This window comes from Rhincodon typus, chromosome 8, assembly GCF_021869965.1.
Source record: "Rhincodon typus isolate 14 chromosome 8, sRhiTyp1.1, whole genome shotgun sequence".
NCBI lineage: Eukaryota > Metazoa > Chordata > Chondrichthyes > Orectolobiformes > Rhincodontidae > Rhincodon > Rhincodon typus.
This window is the reverse complement of record NC_063339.1, coordinates 1,666,535-1,688,705: the sequence shown is the minus strand read 5'-3', so window position 1 is coordinate 1,688,705 and position 22,171 is coordinate 1,666,535. Positions and strand designations below refer to the sequence as shown.

Here is a 22,171-nt window from a genome sequence, read left to right as displayed (position 1 = left end):
CATCGATAAGACACAAGTCAGAAATATGATGGAATACTCCCCACTTGCCTGGATGGGTGCAGCTCCAACAACTCAAGAAACTTGACACCATCCACGACAAAGCAGCCACCTGACCGGCACCACATCCATAAGCATCCCTTCCCTCCTCCACTGATGTCCATAGCAGCACTGTATATTATCTACAAGGATACACTACAAAAATTCAAAGATCCTTAGACAGCAACTTCCAAATCCATGATCATTTCCAACTAGAAGGACAAGGGCAGCAGATACATGGGAACACCTCCTCCAGCAAGCTCCCCTCCTAGCCACTCACCATCCTGACTTGGAGATGTACTGCTGGTTCCTTCACTGTTGATGGTCAAAACCATGGAATTCCCTCCCTAACAGCAGTGTGGGTCTACCTACACCACATAGACTACAGCAGTTCAAATAAACAGCTCACCACCACCTTCTCAAAGGCAGTGAGGGATGGGCAATAAACATGGCCCAGCCAGTGACGCCAAGGTCCCACAAGTGAATAAAATAAACTGCAGAGTAGCCTCATTGTTGTTACACTGTCTCTAGTGTAGGATAAGACCAGGACACAATGCTCAAGAGCATGGTCTAGCAGTTTGTTCATAACTTCTGACTTGTACAAGAATTCCAGCTAATATAGTTAAACAGTTTATTGCTCTGGACCTGTTTGGACAGACTAAGTGTTGGGTCTAGACTCTTAACTTTATCCTAAGATACTACACCATCATTCATGGAGTCCATGTACACTTTGTTTTTTTCATGTTATGTACTTTATAATGCCTTCATGAAATTTTATGGACCATTGCTCTGCCTACAATGATACTTTCATCACATATTGTGATCACAATCCCAACAAGCAGTCTCTGGAGAAGCACAAAAGACAAATATTGCTACAATTATCATTGACTATTACTCAAATTGCCATTCAGGAGATTTGCAGCAAACAGAAAAATAAATTCATATACAATTCTTTCAAACATTGTTAGAATTTTGCTGACCACTGAAACGCTAAGTGCTCATGAATTCAAATTAGGTGAACAGCAGACTACAAGTGGATTTCTTTGTTATATAGCTGGTACATTTTGAATTGGGTGTTCCTGCATCTGAAGGTTCAGTCTTTTCTCTATATACTGATTATCACGCACAGAAACACACCTTAGCAACTACATAAGAATTGCCTAAAGATATGCAATTTACAAGAGAAAATTTGTTGTTGTCTGGACTGAACTGTGAGCTCAATTCAGAAACTACAAGAAAAAAAACTCTGCTACACAATATCTGGATGAGCATAGCAGAGATTTTCATCCAGCATTTCAACATATACAAAGATCCCTGGATTGCTCAAAAGAAGGAACAGAAGATGGGTAACACTTTACTAAATGGAGGGCGCGGGGGGTGGGGGGGTGGTGGTTGGAAAAGTGCACAAATAAAAACTCAGAAGAGGGCGAAGCAGACGAGGATTTTTACTATGCTCTGGCTAGAAGCCAAGGAAAAAACACAAGACTTCAGACTGTAAAAGAGCCCAATGTCACTAAGCTCCCAATCAAATCATCAAGTTTCAAAAGATTTATCAGCTGAAAACATCATGAACAGTTCAAGTAAGTCCATCACCACCAACACCATTTAAGATAGCTTGAAGCTTTGTTAGAGTCCAAAGCAGCTTAAAACTGAACACAAGTCCCCACTTTAACATTCAGAACATCCATCATAAAAACTTGGTTCGGATTGTTTATTGAGTATTTAAAGCCAAACTGATCAAAACCCATTGGAGGGTTTAAACTGTTGAAGGCTAATAGTAACAATACACAATTTCAAAGTTAGAATGTAGAAATCACCTTGGGGAGGTATGGCATTCCTCGAATACTTTGCACCATCTTCTCTCCTTCAGGATGGATCTTAGCAACGTGCTTCCACATCCTATCCCAGGTGGCCTCATCGACAGGGAGTCCCCCTCGGTTAATGTAGAAAGGAACCCCTTCATCCCGGAATTCCTCATCACCATCCTCACCCTGGTCCTCATCTCTTTGCATATTCCTCTCAACGCTGACAGGTCCCACGCTGGCTGACCTCCTCCTAACAATAGAAGCATCTCCTCTTCCCTCTGACATTGCTAATGCTGTTACTTTTAGATGAATGAAACCCTTTCCCCTTCGCCCACTCACTTGGACAATAAACGGAGAGCACAGATCGACATGATTCAGTGTAAAACCAAAGGGCGTGTGAATTGATTAAAACTCAGTGAAATGTGGTGCGTACAGAAAGATGCTTGGCTTCTTGCAATGCCCCTCCATGACTATCCTATACAGTTAAATCTAATCCCAGAGACACTCCCTCCCTGAATCCTTGCTCCTCTCGCTTTGTATCCAGACAGTCACCTCGCTGGCGTCATGAACACGCCCTCCGTGCCCTCCCATTGGTCAGAATGGTCGAGGAGGCAAGGATGCACATGCGCACACCCCCTTTAACCCAAGGCATTACGTCACTGTTTGCGCCCCTTCCAGTTGTAATCCTTATCGGAGTGATTCGGATCACCAGAGCGGGTCCCGGTGGAATCCGTATTTGAGTAATCCGGATCATCAGAGCGGGTCCCGGTGGAATCCGTATCGGAGTAATCCGAATCACCTGAGCGGATCCCGGTGGAATCCGTATCCGAATGATCCGGATCACCAGAGCGGGTCCCGGTGGAATCCGTATCAGAGTAATCTGGATCATCAGAGCAGGTCCCGGTGGAATCCATATCGAAGTAATCCGAATCACCTGAGTGGATCCCGGTGGAATCCGTATCACCAGAACGGGTCCCAGTGGAATCCGTATCCGAGTGATCTGGATCACCAGAGCGGGTCCCGGTGGAGTCTGTATTGAAGTGATCCTGTTCATCTGAGTGGGTTCCAGTGTAATCTATATCACAGTAATCCAGTTCACTTCAGTGGGTTCCAGTGTAATCCATATTGGAGTGATCCGCTTCACCAAAGCCAGTCCCGGTGTAATCTGGATTGGAGTGATCCTGTTCGAGCAGTCCCAATGTAATAGGATTGGTGTGATCCGGATGGAGCGAGTGCTGGTATAATCTGCATAGAGCATGTCCTGATGTATTCTGGATTAGTGAAATGTGGTTAGAGTGGGTCCCAGTAAATCTGGTCAATGTAATCCGCTTGGAAGGGAACTCAATGAATCAGATTCAGTTGTTTGCTGAGCAGGGTTGGAGAGGTCCCTGTAAATTCACTTCAACTCAGTATTAATCCAGCTGGGATTGGAGATTTTCCAGTATTTCTAGATTAATGTCATAATGTTAGAGCGGATCCAGATAAGTGTAATCTGACTGGAGTGATAAACTTTCATCACAACCTGTCTGGAGGTGTCTGGTGAATCCGGATCGGTGTAATCCAGTTAACAGCGACCCGACGGATTCAGTGGAAGTGGATCTTTTTTAATCATTCACAGGCTGAGGGCATTGCTGGCTAAACCAACATTTATTGCTCATCCCAGAAGGCAATTAAGAGTCAACCAAGCCACATTACTGAGAGTCTGGAGTCATGCGTAGGCCCAAACAGGCAACAAGAGCGGTTTTCTTCCCAGAAGGACATTCGTGAACCAAATGGGGTTTTCTGACAATTGACATGGTCATCATTAGACTCTTAACTACAGATTTTTATGGAATTCAAGTTCCAACATCTGCAATGGTGGGATGTGAACCCATGTCCCCAGAACATTACCTGGGTCTCTGGATTAACATTCCAGCAATAATACCACGAGGCCATTGTTTTACCATTGAATCAAATAAGGTCCATCAAATCAAGTTCAGGGTAATCCAATTATAAGGGATCCAATGAATGTGGATCAGTGCAATCCAGTTGAAAGGGACCTGGTGAATCTGGATTAGTATAATCAGTTGTAGCGAACCTGGTGAATCCAGACCAATGTAATCTAGTTATAGGGGACCTGGTGAATCAAGAATAATAGGAAAGGTTTAGAGGGATACGAGCCAAATGCGGGTAAATGGGACTAGATTAATTTAGGATATCTGGTTGGCATGGACGAGTTGGACCAAAGGATCTGTTTTCATGCTCTACATCTACATGACTCTATCAACGTAATCTGGTTCGGGGGAGACCCAGTGAAACCGGATCAGTGTAATCCAGTTATAGGGGACCTGGGCACTTTCTTCCACTTCACTGACGAACAGAAGGAAATCTCAGCCGCTTGCTCGGTGTAATTAATTGTTAATCACAGCTCGGCCATCGGGTTGTTTTCACCATTGAACAGTCTCATCAATTGGGTACTTCTGAATATTATTTTCCTTTTTTTCATCTGGAGCTCATATCAGTCAAATGCTTGACTTAAGTATTTCCGCTTCGCTCTGTTCAGGAATCTATTTTCAGATTAGTTGCACATTGTTAATAACAATTTTCTTTCCGGCTCCTCGACAAACATTCAAAACTGGACGATAGCGGGCGAAAACCGCTGGCGCAGGCGCATTACGACATTCTGAACCCAGGCCGGCCCGCTGCGCAGGCGCACTGGTACATTTTGGTGACGTCAGCCAGGCTCTTACGCAGGCCCATTCGCGCTCGGCTGTGGGTTTGGGGAGGAGGTTTTGGCGCAGGCGCATGATGACGTTGCGGGTAGAGGTTTGGCGCAGGCGCGTTAGTGTTGGCGGGTGTGTTGGTTCGTAAAGGGACGCTGTTGAGGCTGTTGCAGTTACCAAGGGAGACGGTGTGAAGCTGTGGACACGGCAAGGCTGAGTGCGAGTATCGACGCGAGACCTGCAGCAAAGAGGAGGCACTAACTCAGGTAAAGAGGTGCAGAGGATTTCCCCCACCTGGAGCTGACCCCCCCCTCATCCCTGTCAATGCCCATTGGAAAATGAGCCAGGTGGAAGTTGGTAACAGGCTGGGCGCTTTGGGTTAGGCCTGGGAACTGGGTCAGTGCAGCAACAAACTAGGAGGTTCACTCACACCCTCAGCCCCTGCTGTCATTGATTCAAACCTAATTGGCCTGACCCAACTTTGGTATCGGCAGACTTCCTTCAACACTGGTTCACTCGCCCATTGTGATTATGTCAGTTTCTTTGAAAGTTATCCAACGATCCATGATCACGTTGAAACGTGTAATATACTTGATGGGCTGAATGGCCTACGTACCTTGTCTGTGCCCCTCAGAATTTTGTACAGCTCGATCACTCCACTCCTCAGCCTTCTCTAGTTGAAGGTAAACGAGTCTCAACTCCAGCCCAGTCAACATCCTGCTGAATCACTTCTACAATCTCTCAAGTGCAGTCACATACTTCCTATGTGTATTTGGAAAATTCTTTGTTCCAGTCCTACTCTGGTCCCCACCCACAACTCTCTCTCTAGCACATTGATGACATCATTGGTACTACTTCCTTTTCTTGTCAGGAATTGGAAAAGTTTATTAATTTCACTTTACTTCCAATTTTACACCTCCCTCTTACCTTCACCTGCTCCAACTCTGATACCCTCCTTTGCTTCCTCGACATCTGTGTTTCCGTTTCTGGGGATAGGCTGGCCACCAATATTGACTACAAGCCCACTGATTTGCACTATTACCTTAACTATACATCCTCACACCCTGCTTCCTGTAGTTTGAATTGAATTTGCTTTATTCTCAGGTGCACTTGAATGAGTGCAGTGAAACTTTTGCAGTTTTGTGCTTATGGTGCCATCTTAGGAACAATGTACCTGGGTACAGATACTTTAAGCATTTGGTACAAAATTGAAAGATTAATAAATAAAAGTTGAACGTAAGAAAAAAAAGTTTTAAAAAAGGTACTTGAATTTTCACTCAAGTCCGTGCCATCACTTAGCCTCCAGACTACACCAAGCTCCAGACCGCTCCAGACAACACTGGGCTTCAAATCACGAGGCCTTGCCAGGACATCCGCCTCCCTGTGCTGGCTGGCGGGTGGTTGGGGATCTGCCTCTCACATTCCCCCCTACCCAGCAATTTAAAAGTTTGAAAAAAAATTCTAGAAAAGAGAAAAAAGAAGAAAAAGAACAGGTGGAGCAGAGGAGCTCCGGCTGGAGCGTCCTACTCTGCCGCCATCTTGCTGTCCTGTAAAGTCTCTATTTCATTCTCTTAGTTCCTCTGTTGGATCGGTTCTGATGATGATAGCTTCAACAAGGGGGCCTCTGAAATGCCCACCTTCTCTCTCAACCAAGAATTCCCCACCGCCATAGTTTGACAGGGCCTACAGCCAGGCCTGGCTCATTTCCCTCACTTCAGCATCCCCCCACTTCCTACCGCAAGTGCGAATAGGGTCCCCCTTGTCCTGACCATCCCACCAGCATCCACATTCAAAGATCATTAACCTCCATTTCTGCACTGTCAGTGGGATGTCACCACTAGACACGCATTCCCCTCCCTTCCCTTGTCATCCTTCGACAGGTACTGTTCCCTCCAGACACCGTCCGTTCTTTCTCCATTCCCAGCACCTCCCCACACCCCCATAGCACCACCCTATGCAACACAGAATGTGTCATACCTGTCTGTTTACTTCCTCTATCCTCACTATCCAAGGCCACAGACCAACACCTTACAGGTGAAGCAGTGTTTTACTTGCATTTCACTCAATTCTGTCGACTGTATTTGCTGCTTACAATGTGGTCTCCTGTACACTGGGGAGTTGAAGCGCAGACTGGATGACTGCTTTGCAGTACACCTACATTCTGTCTGCAAAAATGCCTGACACTTCAACACACCATTGTGTTCCATGGCCAACATCTCTGTCTCCGGCTTCCTATAGTGCTCCAGGAAAGCTCATAGAATCTCTACAGTGTGGAATCAGGCCATTCGGCCCAACAAGTCCACACTGACTTGTGGACTGAAGAGCATCCCACCCAGACTCAATCCTCTGCCCTATCTCTGTAACCCTGCGTTTCCCATGGCCAATCCACTTAATCTGCACATCTTTGGACTGTGGGAGGAAACCGGAGCACCCCACGCAGACATGGCAGAATGTGCAAACTCCACACAGGCAGTCGCCTGAGGGTGAAGTTGAACCCGGGTCCCTGCTGCCACTATGCCACCCAGGACAAGCTCAAAGAACAACACCTTATTTTCTACTTGGGAACCCTGCAACTTTCTGGACTCTATATCAACTCCAATAATTTTAGGGCCTCTTGAACGTATGTAGCACATGGGGGGAATTTTCCAGCAATTTCTGAACTTGTAAACGTTTTTAAGGTCTGGAGAGGTCTCATACGTCATGTTTTTTCTTTGATTTAATTTGTTATTGTCACATGTACCTAGGTACAGTGATAAGTTGTTTTCCATGCAGTACAGGCAGATCATATCATAAAAAGATCATAGGGTGAAAGAACAGGAATACAAAGTTATAGCTGCAAAGAACGTACACAAAAAGCAAGATCGACATTAGATTTGAAATTTGAGAGGTCCATTCAGAAGTCTAATAAGGTTGGAAGAGATTATAACCAGGGTGAGAGGGTTCTTTTGTTGTTGGCTGCCTTTCTGAGGTAGCGAGAAGTGTAGATTAAATCAGTGGATGGAAGGTTGGCTTGTATGACGGACTGGGCTGTGTTCTCAACTTAGATATGGTATCTCTGTGAGTTTTCTTCTCTCTCTCTCCCTGCATCCCTCTCCAAATAGGTGAGATTTAAGTTGCGCCTTGATGGTGTAGTAGGATGGTTTAAACAAGCAATTGTAGAGTATGGGAATGAGGCAGCTGAAGATACAAGTGTTGATGGTGGAATGAATGAGGGAGATCTACAGAAAACCAGGTAAGCTTTGCATGAGGCTGCAGATATAGAAAGGTTGCAACCTTTTTACTGCCTCCCTGTCTGAGCATTTACTGTTTGTTTTGCATTCATTCAGTGCCTGAAATAAATGCTATTTGTTATATGAATTATTTGAGAAGCCTTGAATCACTGCAGTTCATGTGGATTAGTGACACCCACACTGCTATTAGGAAGGGAGTTCCAGGATTTTGAATGGCTACCTCCTATACCATTATGACTCTGACTGTCGGTTCCTCAATGGGGTGCTGGGATATCTGTCTTGATAACTATTCTGCAATGATTTTAGTCATCTATTACCCAGATCTGCCAGCAAATGCTTTGGACAATCCCGTAAGCTATCTGCTGCTTCATCCCTTCCATTTATACTTCAGCACAACTGTTTTCTGATTTGCCTTGTTCACAGTCACTTAACAAATTTTTGCTTGTATGCATGGTCCCTTCAATATCCCAGGAGAATGCTTATATGTGATGGCATGTTGACATTTTAAAAAAAAAATCATTATTATTCTTCCAAAGTCGCTGTATCATTTCTTCATCTAACTCTGTTGCGTTGTGACCATTGCATCATCACCAACTTTTGAACTTGTTTTCTGGCATTTCAAAGTTCTTCAGTTTTAACTTACTGGTTTGTGGGCTACACTGATGAAGCTAAATTTATTGCACATCATTCATTGCGTGGGGAGGATGACTGGGCCTTGACTTTGAGCTGGTGCAGTTTTTGAAATGATTGTCACTTGTATTTAGCTACAAAATATTGTACAATGAAAAGTGTTGTATAGTGTCGCTACCAAAGAGTGCCATCTTAAAACACAAAAATAAACCAAAACATAAACTATGAAGGCAGAAAAGTAAAGAAAATGTGTTCAACTTCACAGTCCTTCTTGTTAAGTGCAATGGGCATGTTGGCCGGACACGAGTTCCCTTTGTCACGCTGCCGCTGCTGGAACAAAAGTTGCCACTCTTTGGCACCATCTCACCTCTACTGATGCCCTTGCCACCATGAGTCCTCGTTAGACCTCACCAGTGCAGATGCTACTAATGCCGCCAGGTGCTGCACTGGCCCAAACTTGACTCTGCTGCCATAAGTCTGCTTCGGGTCCACTTCGCTGATACAGCCAGGTATGTTACTGGCCCAAACTCGCCTCTGCTGCTGCCTCCATGATTCTGTGCTGGAAGCAGATGCCGCAGAGAACCCAAACTCGCCTCCACTGCGGTAGCCATGAATTGGCGCTAGGGCCACCTTGATGATATAGAAGCTACCAGGAACCCAAACTCACTTCTGATGCTGCTGCCATGAGTCTACGCTGGGCCCACTTGTTGACTGCCAGTAGTACATGCTGGGTCCACACAAGTCTGTGCTGGGCTGACTCATCACCACTGATGCTGTCATCGTGTCCAAGCTCTTCAACAAAAAGTAAAATAAAAGAGCAAAAGTGAGAAAAGAGTTGGGGGAGTTGGGGGGGGGGAGGAGGATGTGGAAAAAAGAAAAAAAACGAAAAGAGAAGTGGGGTGCGCATGAGCCCCAGGCTCAAAAGCCCTACTCTACTGCCATCTTACCAGAATCTCTCAATGGTGTTGGACACAGATTTTAAGAAACTACAAAAATGCTAGTCAAACTCTCTCTATAGATGCTGGTGTTCTTGTAGAGAAACAGCTAAAGAATCAGTTTTCAAAAGTTTGTTCCTAGGTTGTGAATGTCACTGGCTAGGGCACCATTTATTGTTTATCTGTAGTTGTCTTGCAGAAGAGGGTGGTGGGCTAACTTCTTAAATTACTGCAGTCCATGGGGTACAGGTGCATCCACAATGCTGTTAAGGAGGAAGTTCCAGGATTCTGACCCAACAACATTGAAGAAACGATAATAGAATTCTAAGTCTGAATGGTGTGTGACTTACAGAGGAACTTGCAGGTTTGGTATTCTCGTGCACCTGCTGCCCTTGTTCTACTGGGTAAATGAGATCACAGGTTTGGGAGATTCTGTTACAGGAAGGGTCATCACCGTTCATTAGAACAGTTTTTAATCTGGATTCCAGAAGGGTTAGTGGAGATCTTGCAGTGTTTCTTTGATTCAGGCCTGGTCCATAGGTAGCTGATCTGTCAGGACACCTTGATCAGGAGTAAGGAATTGAGCAGTAGCCAGATGTGTGATTGGTGCCTCCCACTGTGCTGCTGTTCTTCCCCTGTACAACCTGCTTTGTCAGTGCTCTTCTCTACACATGTCGCGTCTCTCACAATGTACTTTCTACTACTTGTTGCTTAGTACGCTACCTTTTGGTTATTGATTGAACCTTTTCCATCCTTGCCTTCCTATCATCTGTAACCAAGGTGATATGGAAAATTCTAGTTTAAGTGGATTAGATTGCAGTTTCCGAAGTTTGATCCATTTTGATTCCTATGTTGCTACCCTCAGACTTGCATTATGCTGTTAACACTGGATAATGAATAACAGTAGCTTCACTGAGTATGAAACTTGTTCTTTTAAACATATCCTCTTTTTTATTTGATCGATTTACTTTAATCAGTAGTTTAAATCAAAGTTGGGAAATACAATGACTATCTATCTATAAATTTGTAAGAGCAACAATAGCTGTGCAAGTCTGTATTTTTATGACACTTAATTGAACTTACCTCTTTACATGAATTATGTGTTCAATTAATGTGTTTGTTGTATCACAGTGCTTGATCCATTGCAAGGCTTGTCCATTCTACTATGTGGCTAACATGTCTCCAAGACCTGTCCCTGAGTTGTGGAGTATTTTTCAGTTGCTTGGCCCGTCATTTTACAGCTCGCTTTGCTTTAGCTATCTTTGTCTCTCCCTTAATTGGCTCATTTTGCCATATGTCTGCTTTGCAATTTTATTTCTTTATTTTTCACCACAAAGTAGAAGCATTTTATTGTGGTGGATACTCGATTCTCTCCCATACCATATTAGGTTTCTGGTGCAGCGTTTCATTGTAATGACAGCCAACATTCTGTCCATTCTAATATGTTACCCTCTACATCATGAGCTTTTATTTTTGCAATAACCTTTATGGAATCTTAACTGCACAGTTGAGACCCCTAAGAATCTTGTATGTTTCAGTAAGATCGACTCACATTCTTCTAAATTGCGATGATACAGGCCCAATCTACTCAACATCTCCTCACGAAACAGACCCTCCATACCTGGTATCAGCCTAGTGAACCTTCTTTGGACTGTTTACAACATCAGAATATAATTTTTAGATAAGAAGCGAAAACTGTTTAACACTCGCTATGGATAATAAGTAGTAGAAGAAGGTAAGACAGCTGGAGTCAAGGATGTGTACAAATGAAGATTCAGCTGCCAACAGATAGTTGATTAGTCTGTAGACTAGTGACCAGTTATTAATGACAAAGGTCTTCTGCATGCCAACAACTGCATGACTTGTTCTTGGGTAACTGAACAGCTTAGGGCTGTGAACATAATATTGAGAAGACAAAGGATCTCCCAGCTCAGGGCCTGTGTCTCATTGCTACACAGTAAAAGCCACTTTAAACCTGAAGAAAACCAGTTTACCTTTCCTTCTGCAGTTGGTTTACAGCTGTGACTTACAGCTAAATCAGAGACCTAGTGCCTCCTGCAAACCAGTGGAAGCATCTGGGGAAGAAGACCAAGAGACAACATTCTAATTAGCACAAGAATCATCTCAACAGATCATGTGAATAAGAACCACTGAACTGCTTTCCCATTTTTTTCCCTCTATCCATAATACCCATGTTTTTATTTCCTGTCCGTCTGATTGTGTATGTATGTGTACAAAGGCGAGTTTAATAAGTGAATTAGCATTTTAACTAGTAGAGCTATGTGCTGATGTTTCATAATTGTTTACCTGTATCCGAAGTCTATATTTTTTTTTTCTTTATTCGTTCATGGGATGAGGCTAGGCAGCATTTATTATCCATCCCTAATTGCCCAGAGAGCAGTTCAGAGTCAACCACATTGCTGTGGACCTGGAGTCACGTGTAGGCCAGACCAGGTAAGGATGGCAATTTCCTTCCTCAAAGGACATTAGTGAACCAGATGGGTTTTTCTGACAATCGCTAACGGATTCATGGTTAGCATTAGATTCTTAATTCCAGATATTTTATTCAAATTCCACCATCTGTTGGGGTGGGATTCGAACCCAGGTCCCCAGAACATTATCCATGTCTCTGGATTAACAGTCCAGCGATAATACCATTAGGCCATCGCCTCCCCATTTACTTGTAATAATTCATAATTCTTATTAGTACAGAAACCTGGCCAATGCTTTCTCTTAAAATGGGTCTGAAAATCAGGTAAATTCAGGGATGTACATTTTAAAAGTTGTGTTTTTTAAAATACTTTAACTTTTGTGACAACTCCAGGAATAATGGGGCTTGATTTCCAGTTTGCTACTCCAGTGATGCGTGACGTGCTTTATTGTCTTCTCTGTTGTGAAAACAGAAGCAATATATTTATTTATTTCATCTGCAATTTCCTTACTATCTGCTACTAAATCCCCATCCTTCTCTGGAGGATTAGTACTTTTCGTTTTGAAATGGAGAAACTGTTACCCATTTTACATTTTGAGCTAGCTTCCTCTCGTACTTTCTTTTTTCACCCCTCCCTTGAGTAACCTTTTACTCATTATCTACTGTTCTTTAAGTGCTGATCAATCATCTGACCTGCCGTTCATCTTTGTGCACATGTTTGGTCTTTGCTTAAGTTTGATGCTTTCCCCTAAATTCTTTAGTTAACCATAGATGGTGGGTTCTCCCTTTAGAACTTTTCTCTTGTTGTAAATATATACTTATTCTGAGTACTTTGAAATATCCACTTAAATATCTGTTGCTGTGACTCTGTTGATCTGTTACCTAGCCAGCTCACTTCAGCTTGGCTTTCATGCTGACATAGCTGCCTTTATTTAGGTTTAAATCACACTCAATGTAAAATATAACACATTGTGGTAGGTGCTATCTGGGCATGCCTTTACTCTGAGGTTGTTAATTAATACCGTTACATTGCACAATACAAAGTTCAATATAACCCTGGTCAGTTCCAAAACATACTGCTCCAAGAAACTATCTTGAACTACCTGTAACCTCCTTATCCAGGTTACCACTGCCAATCTGGTTTTCCCAGTTTACATGTAGACTAAAATGACCCCTGATTATTGCTGATCTTTTAAGACACACACCTGACATTTATTCTCGTATGCTTTGTCTCACATTGTGGTTATTGATAGCGGGCCTGTAGACCACTCAATAGTGCTTCTTTACACAACTATTTCTTATTTCCATCAACACCAATTCCATGTCCTGATCTCCTGAGCAAAGTACGTCTTTAACTATTGCACAAATGCCATCCTTGACTAGAAACAAAAACAAAGTTGCTGGAAAAGCGCAGCAGGTCTGGCTGCATCTGTGAAGAAAAAAATCAGTGGGTCCAGTGACCCTTCCTCAGAACATCCTTGATTAATAGTGTTACCTCTCCACCTTTACTTAGGTTCACATTTTTCTTGAATGCCATATACACCGCATATAAAGCATTTTGATATGTTCAGTGGTTATGAAAGGTAATGCAGAATTGTGAGTCTTTTCATAGAACATAGAACATAGAACATAGAACATTACAGCGCAGTACAGGCCCTTCGGCCCTCGATGTTGCGCCGACCTGTGAAACCAATCTGAAGCCCATCTAACCTAAACTATTCCTTCTATCAATGCGTACTTTACCAGTGTAGTCGCTGCAGTGTGGCAAGTTATTTGGCACAGTAATATACATTGACAGTGTGTACCTTTGGTATTGTCCTTGCATGAGTATTCAAATGGTAGTCAATAAAATCACTAATTCCTAGTTTTTCTGTCCTCTTCCTTACTTGTGAGCTGTGCAATTTAAAAAAAAAACATTGTGTTATTGCAATTATTTATAGAGATTTTATGTGATCCTTTGTACCTTTGTACCCAAGATCGTGCCATAAGTGGCGATTTTTAATCTTTTCACCGTGTTCATTTAAGTATATGTGACAATAAAGCTAATTCAATTCAATTCAAAATTGTAACTACATGGAGAGGGCAGAACAGGTCCTTACTACATAATTATCCATTTCCCCTGGTAAAATCATGAAATCATTGAATGGTTATAACACAAAAGGAGCCCATTTGGCCTGTTGTTAGACATCTGTAAAAGCAGATCACCTGGTTCCTCTCCCCTCGTTACCCCATAGTCCTGCTTATTTTTCTGAATAGGTAATTATCCAGAAAGATTGGTTTTGCAGCATTTTAATTCATCCAAAAAGATGTTCATAAATGTTGGAACTTTGCAATCAAACACTGAAAATGCACAAAACAAGTCAACATCTGGTAGAAAAATTCAAGTGATTCAATGAAGACAGCAAAGCTAGTAGAATTAGGCAGGAGAAGTAATTATTACTTAGGACATAGTTAGGCATGTTTCTAAAGCAACTACCTAATATTCTTTGTTTTGTTTCCCAGTGAAGATGGTTGAACAGATTATCCTGTGAGGAGTGGTCTGAAGTGGAGCAGGATCACTATGTCGGGCCTGCCAAGAAGGTGACACCTTCTGTAGTCAAAGTGCACCACCTGAAGTTGTTTGGTCTTGAGCTGGAGCTGAATGGGACTGCCTGCGATTAGTCACGTGCCAGAAAATTCTTCCACAGCATCTGATGAGGAGGAGCATGAGTAAGTGAGCTTCATATGGGAAGCATTTAAATTCCTCTGTCCTTTTCTCTTCTTTATGTAACCTCCTTCTTTCCATTCCACTGTATTTTTTTTGTTCCTCTTGACTCTGGCCTCATTCTCCTCCATATTGTACTGATAGTGCCATCAGTTCCACTTCTCTGGAAATACAGAGTTAAACTCTCTCTGAGTTCATGCAGTTTTAATTATAATTTTGACAAATCACCCTCTGCACCAGCATAGCTTTCCCATTTCTCCCATCTTCTAGTGTTTGTGCCACCTCCTGTTAATGTTGAAAAATACAAATGAATGAAATTCTGTAACTGTCCTGTGAATATATCTTGTTAAAGTTAGTGTAAGACATCGAGAGTGTGACTCACTGTAATGATACGCTTTGCTGAGGGTCATGTAGCTCAGTTGGCTGGATGACTGGTTTATGATGCAGAGTGATGCCAACAATATGGGTCCAATTCCTGCACTTGCTGACGTTACCATGAAAAGCTACTCCTTCTCAACCTCTTCCCTCACCTGAAGCATGGTGATCCTCAGGATTTTTTATTTACTTGTGGAACATGGAAGTCACTGGCTGGGCCAGCATTTATTACTAATCCCTAGTTGCCCTTGAGAAGGTGGCAGTGAGCTACCTCCTTGAACTACTGCAGTCGACCTGCTGTAGATTGATTCACACTGCCTTTAGTGATGGAATTCCAGGACAATTTGAAATCTGAAATTTTTAACCCAGCAACAGCAAAGGAATGCCAGTATATTTCCAAGTCAGGATGGTGACTAGCTTGGAAGGGAACTTGCAGGTGTGGTGGTGCTCCCTTGAATTTTCTGCCCTTGTCCTTCTAGATGGAAGTGGTTGTGCGTTTGGGAGGTGCTGTCTAAGGATCTTTGGTGAATTTCTGCTGTGCATCTTGTAGATATTAGTAGCAGCAGCCTGTACTGCTTGTCGGTGGTGGAGGGAGTGGATGTTTGTGGATGTGGTGCCAATCAAGTGGGCTGCTTTGTCCTGAATGGCGTCCAGCTTCTTGAGTGTTGTTGAAGCTGCACCCATCCAAGCAAGTGGGGAGCATTCCATCACACTCCTGATTTGTGGCTTGTAGATGGTCGCCAGGCTTTGGGGAGTCAGGAATGAGTTACTTGCAGCGGCATTCCTAGCCCCTCAGCTGCTCTTGTCACTGTTTGTGTGGTGAGTCCAGTTGAGTTTCTGATTAATGGTAACCCCAAGATGTTAATAGTGGGAGATTCAGTGATTGTAACAGCATTGAATGTGAAGGGGCAATGGTAAGATTGTCTCTTATTGGACATGGTTATTACCTAGCATTTGTGTGGTGCAGATGTTACTTGTCAGTTGTCAGCCGAATCCTGGATATTGTCCAGATCTTGTGGCATTTGAACATGGACTGATTCAGTATCAGAGGAATTGCAAATGGTGTGGAACATTGTGTAATCATCGGCAAATATCACCACTTCTGATGGAGGGAAAGGCATTGATAAACAGCTGACGATGGTTAGGCCCAGGACACTACCCTGAGGAACTCCTGCAGAGATGTTCTGGAGCTGAGATGAGTGACTTGCAATGAGTACAATCATCTTCTTATGTACCAGATATGACTCCACTCAGCAGAAAGTTTGTGTCCGACAGGTTATTGCTGAGCAGGTGTTGCTTGATAGTACTGTTGATGACACTTTCCAGCAGCTTACTGATGATCAAAGGTAGATTGATGGGGTAATTGGCCGGTTTGGATTTGTCCTGTTTTTTTTTTGTGTACAGGACATATCTCGACAATTTTCCATATTGTCAGTAGATACCAGTACTGTAACTTGAGCTTGGCTGAGGAAGTGGTGAGTTATGGAGCACAAGTCTTCAAGACAACATTACTGAAATGTTGTCAGGGCTAATAGCCTTTGCAGTTTCCAGTGCCTCCAACCATTTCTTGACATCAGGTGTAGTGAGTTCAGTTGGCTGAACACTGGTATCTGACGCTGGACACCACTGGAGGAAGTTAAACCATCACCAGTCATCTCTAACGAGAAAGCAGCCCTATGGTCTGGTAAGACAATGATGATGTTACCTTTATCTTCTACTGATACACCATTAATGCAACTCTCTTCTGTGGTACACTTTTACATCCTGTTTATCATTACACATTTTGGAGGCTAGACTGTAAGAGATATAGGAGCAGAAATTAGGCCATTCAGCCCATTGAGTCTGCTCGGCCATTCAATCATGGCTGATAAGTTTCTCAACCTCATTCTCCCGCTTTCTCCCCATAACCCTTGATCCCCTTGATAATCAAGAGCCTATCAATGTCCTTCTTAAATATACTCAATGACCTGGCCTCCATAGCCTTCTGTGGCAATGAATTCCATTGATTCACCACTCTCTGGCTGAAGAAGTTTCTCCTTACCTCTGTGTTCTAAAAGGTCTTCCCTTTACTCTAAGGCTGTGCCCTTGGGTCCTAGCCTCTCCTACCGATGGAAACATCTTCCCAACATCCACTCTGTCCAGGCCATTCAGTATTCTGTAAGTTTCAATTAGATCCCCCCTCATCCTTCTAAACTCCATTGAGTATAGACCCAAAGTCCTCAAACGTTCCTCATATGTTAAGCTTTTCATTCCTGGGACTATTCTCGTGAACCCGCTCCAAGGCCAGTACATCCTTCCTGAGATATGGGACCCAAAACTGCACACAATACTCCAAATGTGGCCTGACCAGAGCCTTATACAGCCTCGGGAGTACATCCCTGATTTATATTCAAGTCCTCTCAAAAATAAATGCCAACATTGTATTTGTCTTCCTAACTACTGACTCAACCTGCAAGTTTACCTTGAGACAATCCTGGACTAGAACTCCCCAATCTCTTTGCACTTCAGACTTCTGAATTTTCTCCCCATTTAGACATAGTCCGTGCTTCTATTCTTCTTAGTGACCTTACACTTTCCCACGTTGTACTCCATCTGCCACTTCTTTGCCCACTCTCCGAACCTTCCAAATCCTTCTGCAGCCTCCCTGCCTCCTCATACTACCTGTCCCTCTAGCTATCTTTATATCATCTGCAAACTTAGCCAGAATACCCTCATTTCCTTCATCTAGATCATTGATGCATAAAGTGAAAAATTGCGGTCCCAACACTGACCCTTATGGAACACCACTTATCACCCGCTGCCATCCTGAGAAAGACCCTTTTATCTCCACTCTCTGAAATCTGCCAGACAGCCAATCTTCTATCCATACTAGCGCCTTACCTCTAACACCATGGGCCCTTGTCTTACTCAGCAGCCTCCTTGTGGCACCTTGTCAAAGGCCTTCTGGAAGCCCAGATAGATAACATCCATTGGCTCTCCTCAATAACAGAATTGCAAAATGGCTTCAGAGTGGTAGCGTTTTTATGTTTGGGGTTCAGTTGGTAAAATGATATGTGAAGGGGAGGCAATAGCCTCAAGGTATTATCACTGGACTGTTAATCCAGAGACCCAGGTAATGTTCTGGGGACCTGGGTTCAAATCCCACCATGGCAGATGGTGGATTTTGAATTCAGTAAATATCTGGAATTAAGAATCTAATGATGACCGTGAATCCATTGTCGATTGTCAGAAACAGCCATCTGGTTCACTAATATCTTTTAGTGAAGGAAACTGCCATCCTTGCCTGATCTGGCCTACATGTGACTCCAGACCCACACCAATGTGGTTGACTTTTAACTGCCCTCTGGGTGATTTAGGGTTGGTCACTAAATACTGGCTTAGCCAGCGATGCCCTCATCCTGTGAATGAATAAAAAAAACTCTGTATGATGTCTGTTTGAACTATGAAAAACAACATTTGGTTCTCTGAAGAATTTACAGCTTAATGGTAACATACTGCTATAGGTGCTGTTATTATTCACTAAGCCCCACTACTACATGAGTTGTTTCAAAAGTGTCAATGTTTGATTTATCACAAAAATGATCAACTTGTTTCTCTTTATTACTGTTGTCGAGGACAAAAAGAAAACTTTTACCAGATTTATTCAGTAAATCCAAAAACAAAAGTAACTTGTTTATTAGAAATAAACCTATGCTTTAAGGATGAGGCTAAATTGATTGTCAACAAAACTGCTATACTGGATTAAAGTATAACCTAAACACGCGCACATTCATACACAAACAAGATGAGATGATGCAACTCTGAAGTGGAATTAAGAGTGAACAAATTGGGTAAAGCACTGTTGATTAAGAGTAGAAATAGAAAGGCAGAATGGGGTGACTTTCTCACAGTTCCTTTGGTTTCTTGTTGATGAAATTGCATTACTGTTGGTTGCAAATGAATGGAAGACCCTCTCTTTGGGTATTGATCAATGAGACATATGTACTCAGTACTCAGCAAACTTCAGCATTGGACCCCTTCCAAATCTGTTTTGCCTGTCCAGCAGTTAAGGCCATAACATGATCTCCTATCTCTCCTATAAAAGCTTTTCCCCAAAGTCACTTAGCTTTTTGTAAACACTACAATATGCAGTTCTTTTGACTTTATGACTTTTAAGGGCACAACAATCAAATAGTAAATACATTGCAATCCAGCAGACCATATATTCCATTTTTCAGTTCTCATAATCCACAAATATATTTGTTCCCAAAAATGTACAGAGCCTAAAGACTGAAGCAAATCTGTTGTTTGACCTCATGATCTGTGTGACCACCAACAGCTTGAAAGGAAAAGGGTTGAAGTCCTTAATCACAAGGGAGACGATTTGAAGAAAAAGACACCTCTAAAAATTGTCTTCCATGAATTACTGCAGGAGCTGCAGAGTGCTCTGAGGGAGAGCATAGGGTTGGGCACATGATTGAAATGTCAGAAAGGAGAAACAAGATATGCAGAGAGATTGGAGAAGCTGGAATTATGCATAGAATAGAAGACGTTAAGGGAAGATTGAGTGAAGGTATTCAAAATTGCAAAAGTATTTAGACTGAATAAGGAGAAACTAATTTTGAGTGTGTGGATTTAAGCTGTTTTGTCAAAACATGGTGACAATGTCATGGCTCGCTGGAGAGTGCACTAGAAATCTAGCCTCATTATTCCAACAAAAGCTCACAAGCCACAAACATTAAAGATTTTAAAATAAATAAGACCATAAGACATAAGAGCAGAAATTAAGCCATTCGCCCCATCGAGTCTGCTCTGCCGTTCAATCATGGCTGATAAGTTCCTCAACCCCATTCTCCCGCTTTCTCCCCATAACCCTTGATCCCCTTGATAATCAAGAACCTATCTATTTCAGCCTTAAATGTACTCCATGAACTGGCCTCAAGCCTTCTGTGGCAGTGAATTCCATAGATTCACCACTCTCTGGCTGAAGAAGTTTCTCCTTATCTCCGTTCTAAGAGGTCTTCCCTTTACTCTAAGGCTGTGCTCTCGGGGCCTAGTCTCTCCTACCAATGGAAACATCTTCCCAACATCCATTTTGCCCAGGCCATTCAGTATTCTGTAAGTTTCAATAAGATCCCCCCCCAATATTCTTCTAAACTCCAATGAGTATAGTCCCAGAGTGCTCAAACGTTCCTCATATGTTAAGCTTTCCATTCCTGGGACCATTCTCGTGAACCTCCTCTGAACCTGCTCCAGGGCCAGTACCTCCTTCCTGAGATATGGGGCCCAAAACTACACACAATACTCCAAATGTGAAGCCTTGCCACCTGTACCTCCATCCATCTTTGTATTGTCTGCAAACTTAACCAGAATGCCCACAGTTCCTTCATTGAGATCACTAATGTACAAAGTGAAAAGTTGTGGTCCTAGCACTGACCCTTGCGGAACACCACTTGTCACTGGCTGCCATCCTGAGAAAGACCCCTTTATCCTCACTCTCTGCTTTCTGCCAGACAGCCAATCTTCTATCCATGTCAGCACCTTGCTTCTAACACCATGGGCCCTTGTCTTACTCAGCTGCCTCCTGTGTGGCACCTTATCAAAAGCCTTCTGGAAGTCCAGGTAGATAACATCCATTGGCTCCCCTTGGTCTACCCTGCTGGTTACTTCCTCAAAGAATTCTAGCAGATTTGTCAGGCATGACCTCCCCTTGATGAAACCATGCTGACTTTGCCCTATTCTGTTATACATTTCCAAATATTCAGAAATCTCATCCTTCACAATGGACTCCAAAATCTTACCCATGACCGAGGTTAGGCTAATTGGCCTGTAATTTTCCATCTTTTGCCTTACCCCCTTTTTGAACAGAGGTGTCACATTAGCGATTTTCCCAGTCCTCTGGGACCCTCCCTGACTCTAACGATTCCTGAAAGATCACCACTAACGCTTCCACTATCTCTCCATCTATCTCCTTTAGAACTCTGGGGGTGTAGTCCATCTGGTCTAGGTGATTTGTCCACCTTCAGGCCAATCAGGTTTCCTAGCACCTTTTCCTCGGTGATGGCCACCATACTCAGCTCTGTCCCCTGACTCTAATGAACTTTTGGGATTTTACTCATGTCTTCCACCGTGAAGACTGACGTGAAGTAATTATTCAGTTCCTCAGCCATTTCCTTGTTCCTGACTACTATCTCTCCATCGTCATTTTCCAGTGGTCCAGTGTCCACTTCTGCTTCTCTTTTGCCCTTTTATATACCTAAAGAAACTCTTATAGTCTTCCTTTTATATTACTTGCTAGCTTACCCTCATATTTAATCTTCTCCCTCCTTATTTCTTTTTTTTTTTGTTGCCCTCTGTTGGTCTTTAAGCTTCCCAGTCCTCTGGTTTCCCACTGTCCTTCACCACATTCGCCTGTTGAGTTGACTTTTGTTGGTCTGAAAGATTCTTCCTGGCTTTCTTTTTCCACTGGTTTGCAAAACGCACAGTTTGGCTGGTTCAATTGTAAAATGCCTGTGAATAATCATTTAAAAGTCATATCTTATAGCAACTGCTGAAGGAAAGATCAACAAGTTTTCTTCAGGTTTAAAATGAGCTTTTACTGCAGAAGCTCCTGAGCTGATGGAGATCAAATACCTTCACTGTAACTTTTTCTGGCTTCATGCTGAGAACCAATCACATGGGTGTTACCATCATCATTCGTCACTAGTCCATGGACCAATCCACTTATTAGAATCTTGTGCAGAAGAGGCCATTTGGCCCCTTGAGTCTGCCCTGACTTTTGAGAAAGAAATGACCTTCAACTAATCCCATTCATTGGGTCTTGGCACATAGATTTGCTCAGGTACTTTTTAAAGGATGTGAGGCAATTTGCCACACCACCCTCCCTGGCAGCGCATTTCAGACCATTACCACCATCTGGTCAAAAAATTTTGTTTTACCCCTAAACCTCCTGCCCCTCACCTCTAACCTGTGTCCCCTCGTGACTGACTCTTCAACTCAGGGGAACAGGTGATCCTTACCTACTCTGTCCCATACCCCTGTTAATCTTGTACACCTCAATCAGGTCTCCCCTCAGTCGTCTTTGCTCCAAAGAAAACAATCCAAGCTTATCCAATGTTTCCTCATAACTGAAATTTTCCATCCCAGGCAGCAACCTGGTGAATCTCCTCTGCGCCTCCTCTAGTGCAATCACATCCTTCCCATAATGTGGCAATCAGAACTGCACACAATACTCTGGTCTCGCCAAAGATCTATACAATTACAACACAACTTTCCTACTTTTGTAAGCTATGCCTTGATTAATAAAGGCAAGTGTCCCATATGCCTTTCTCGCCACTCTACTAT

General features: G+C 43.0%; 1 protein-coding gene across 2 annotated transcripts in view; it reads right to left on the bottom strand.

Annotated features, from left to right (window-relative positions):
• vash1 (vasohibin 1) overlaps positions 1-2,126 on the bottom strand; it is a 44,996-nt gene extending 42,870 nt beyond the window's left edge. For both annotated transcript variants that reach the window (XR_007262656.1, XM_020520461.2), the window contains exon 1: positions 1,854-2,126. Coding sequence is in view for 1 of the 2 variants with exons in the window: in XM_020520461.2 (XP_020376050.1) it covers positions 1,854-2,126 (273 nt within the window). In the remaining variant the exon portion in view is untranslated. The remainder of the gene's footprint in view (positions 1-1,853) is intronic.
• Between the last annotated feature and the right edge of the window lie 20,045 nt (positions 2,127-22,171).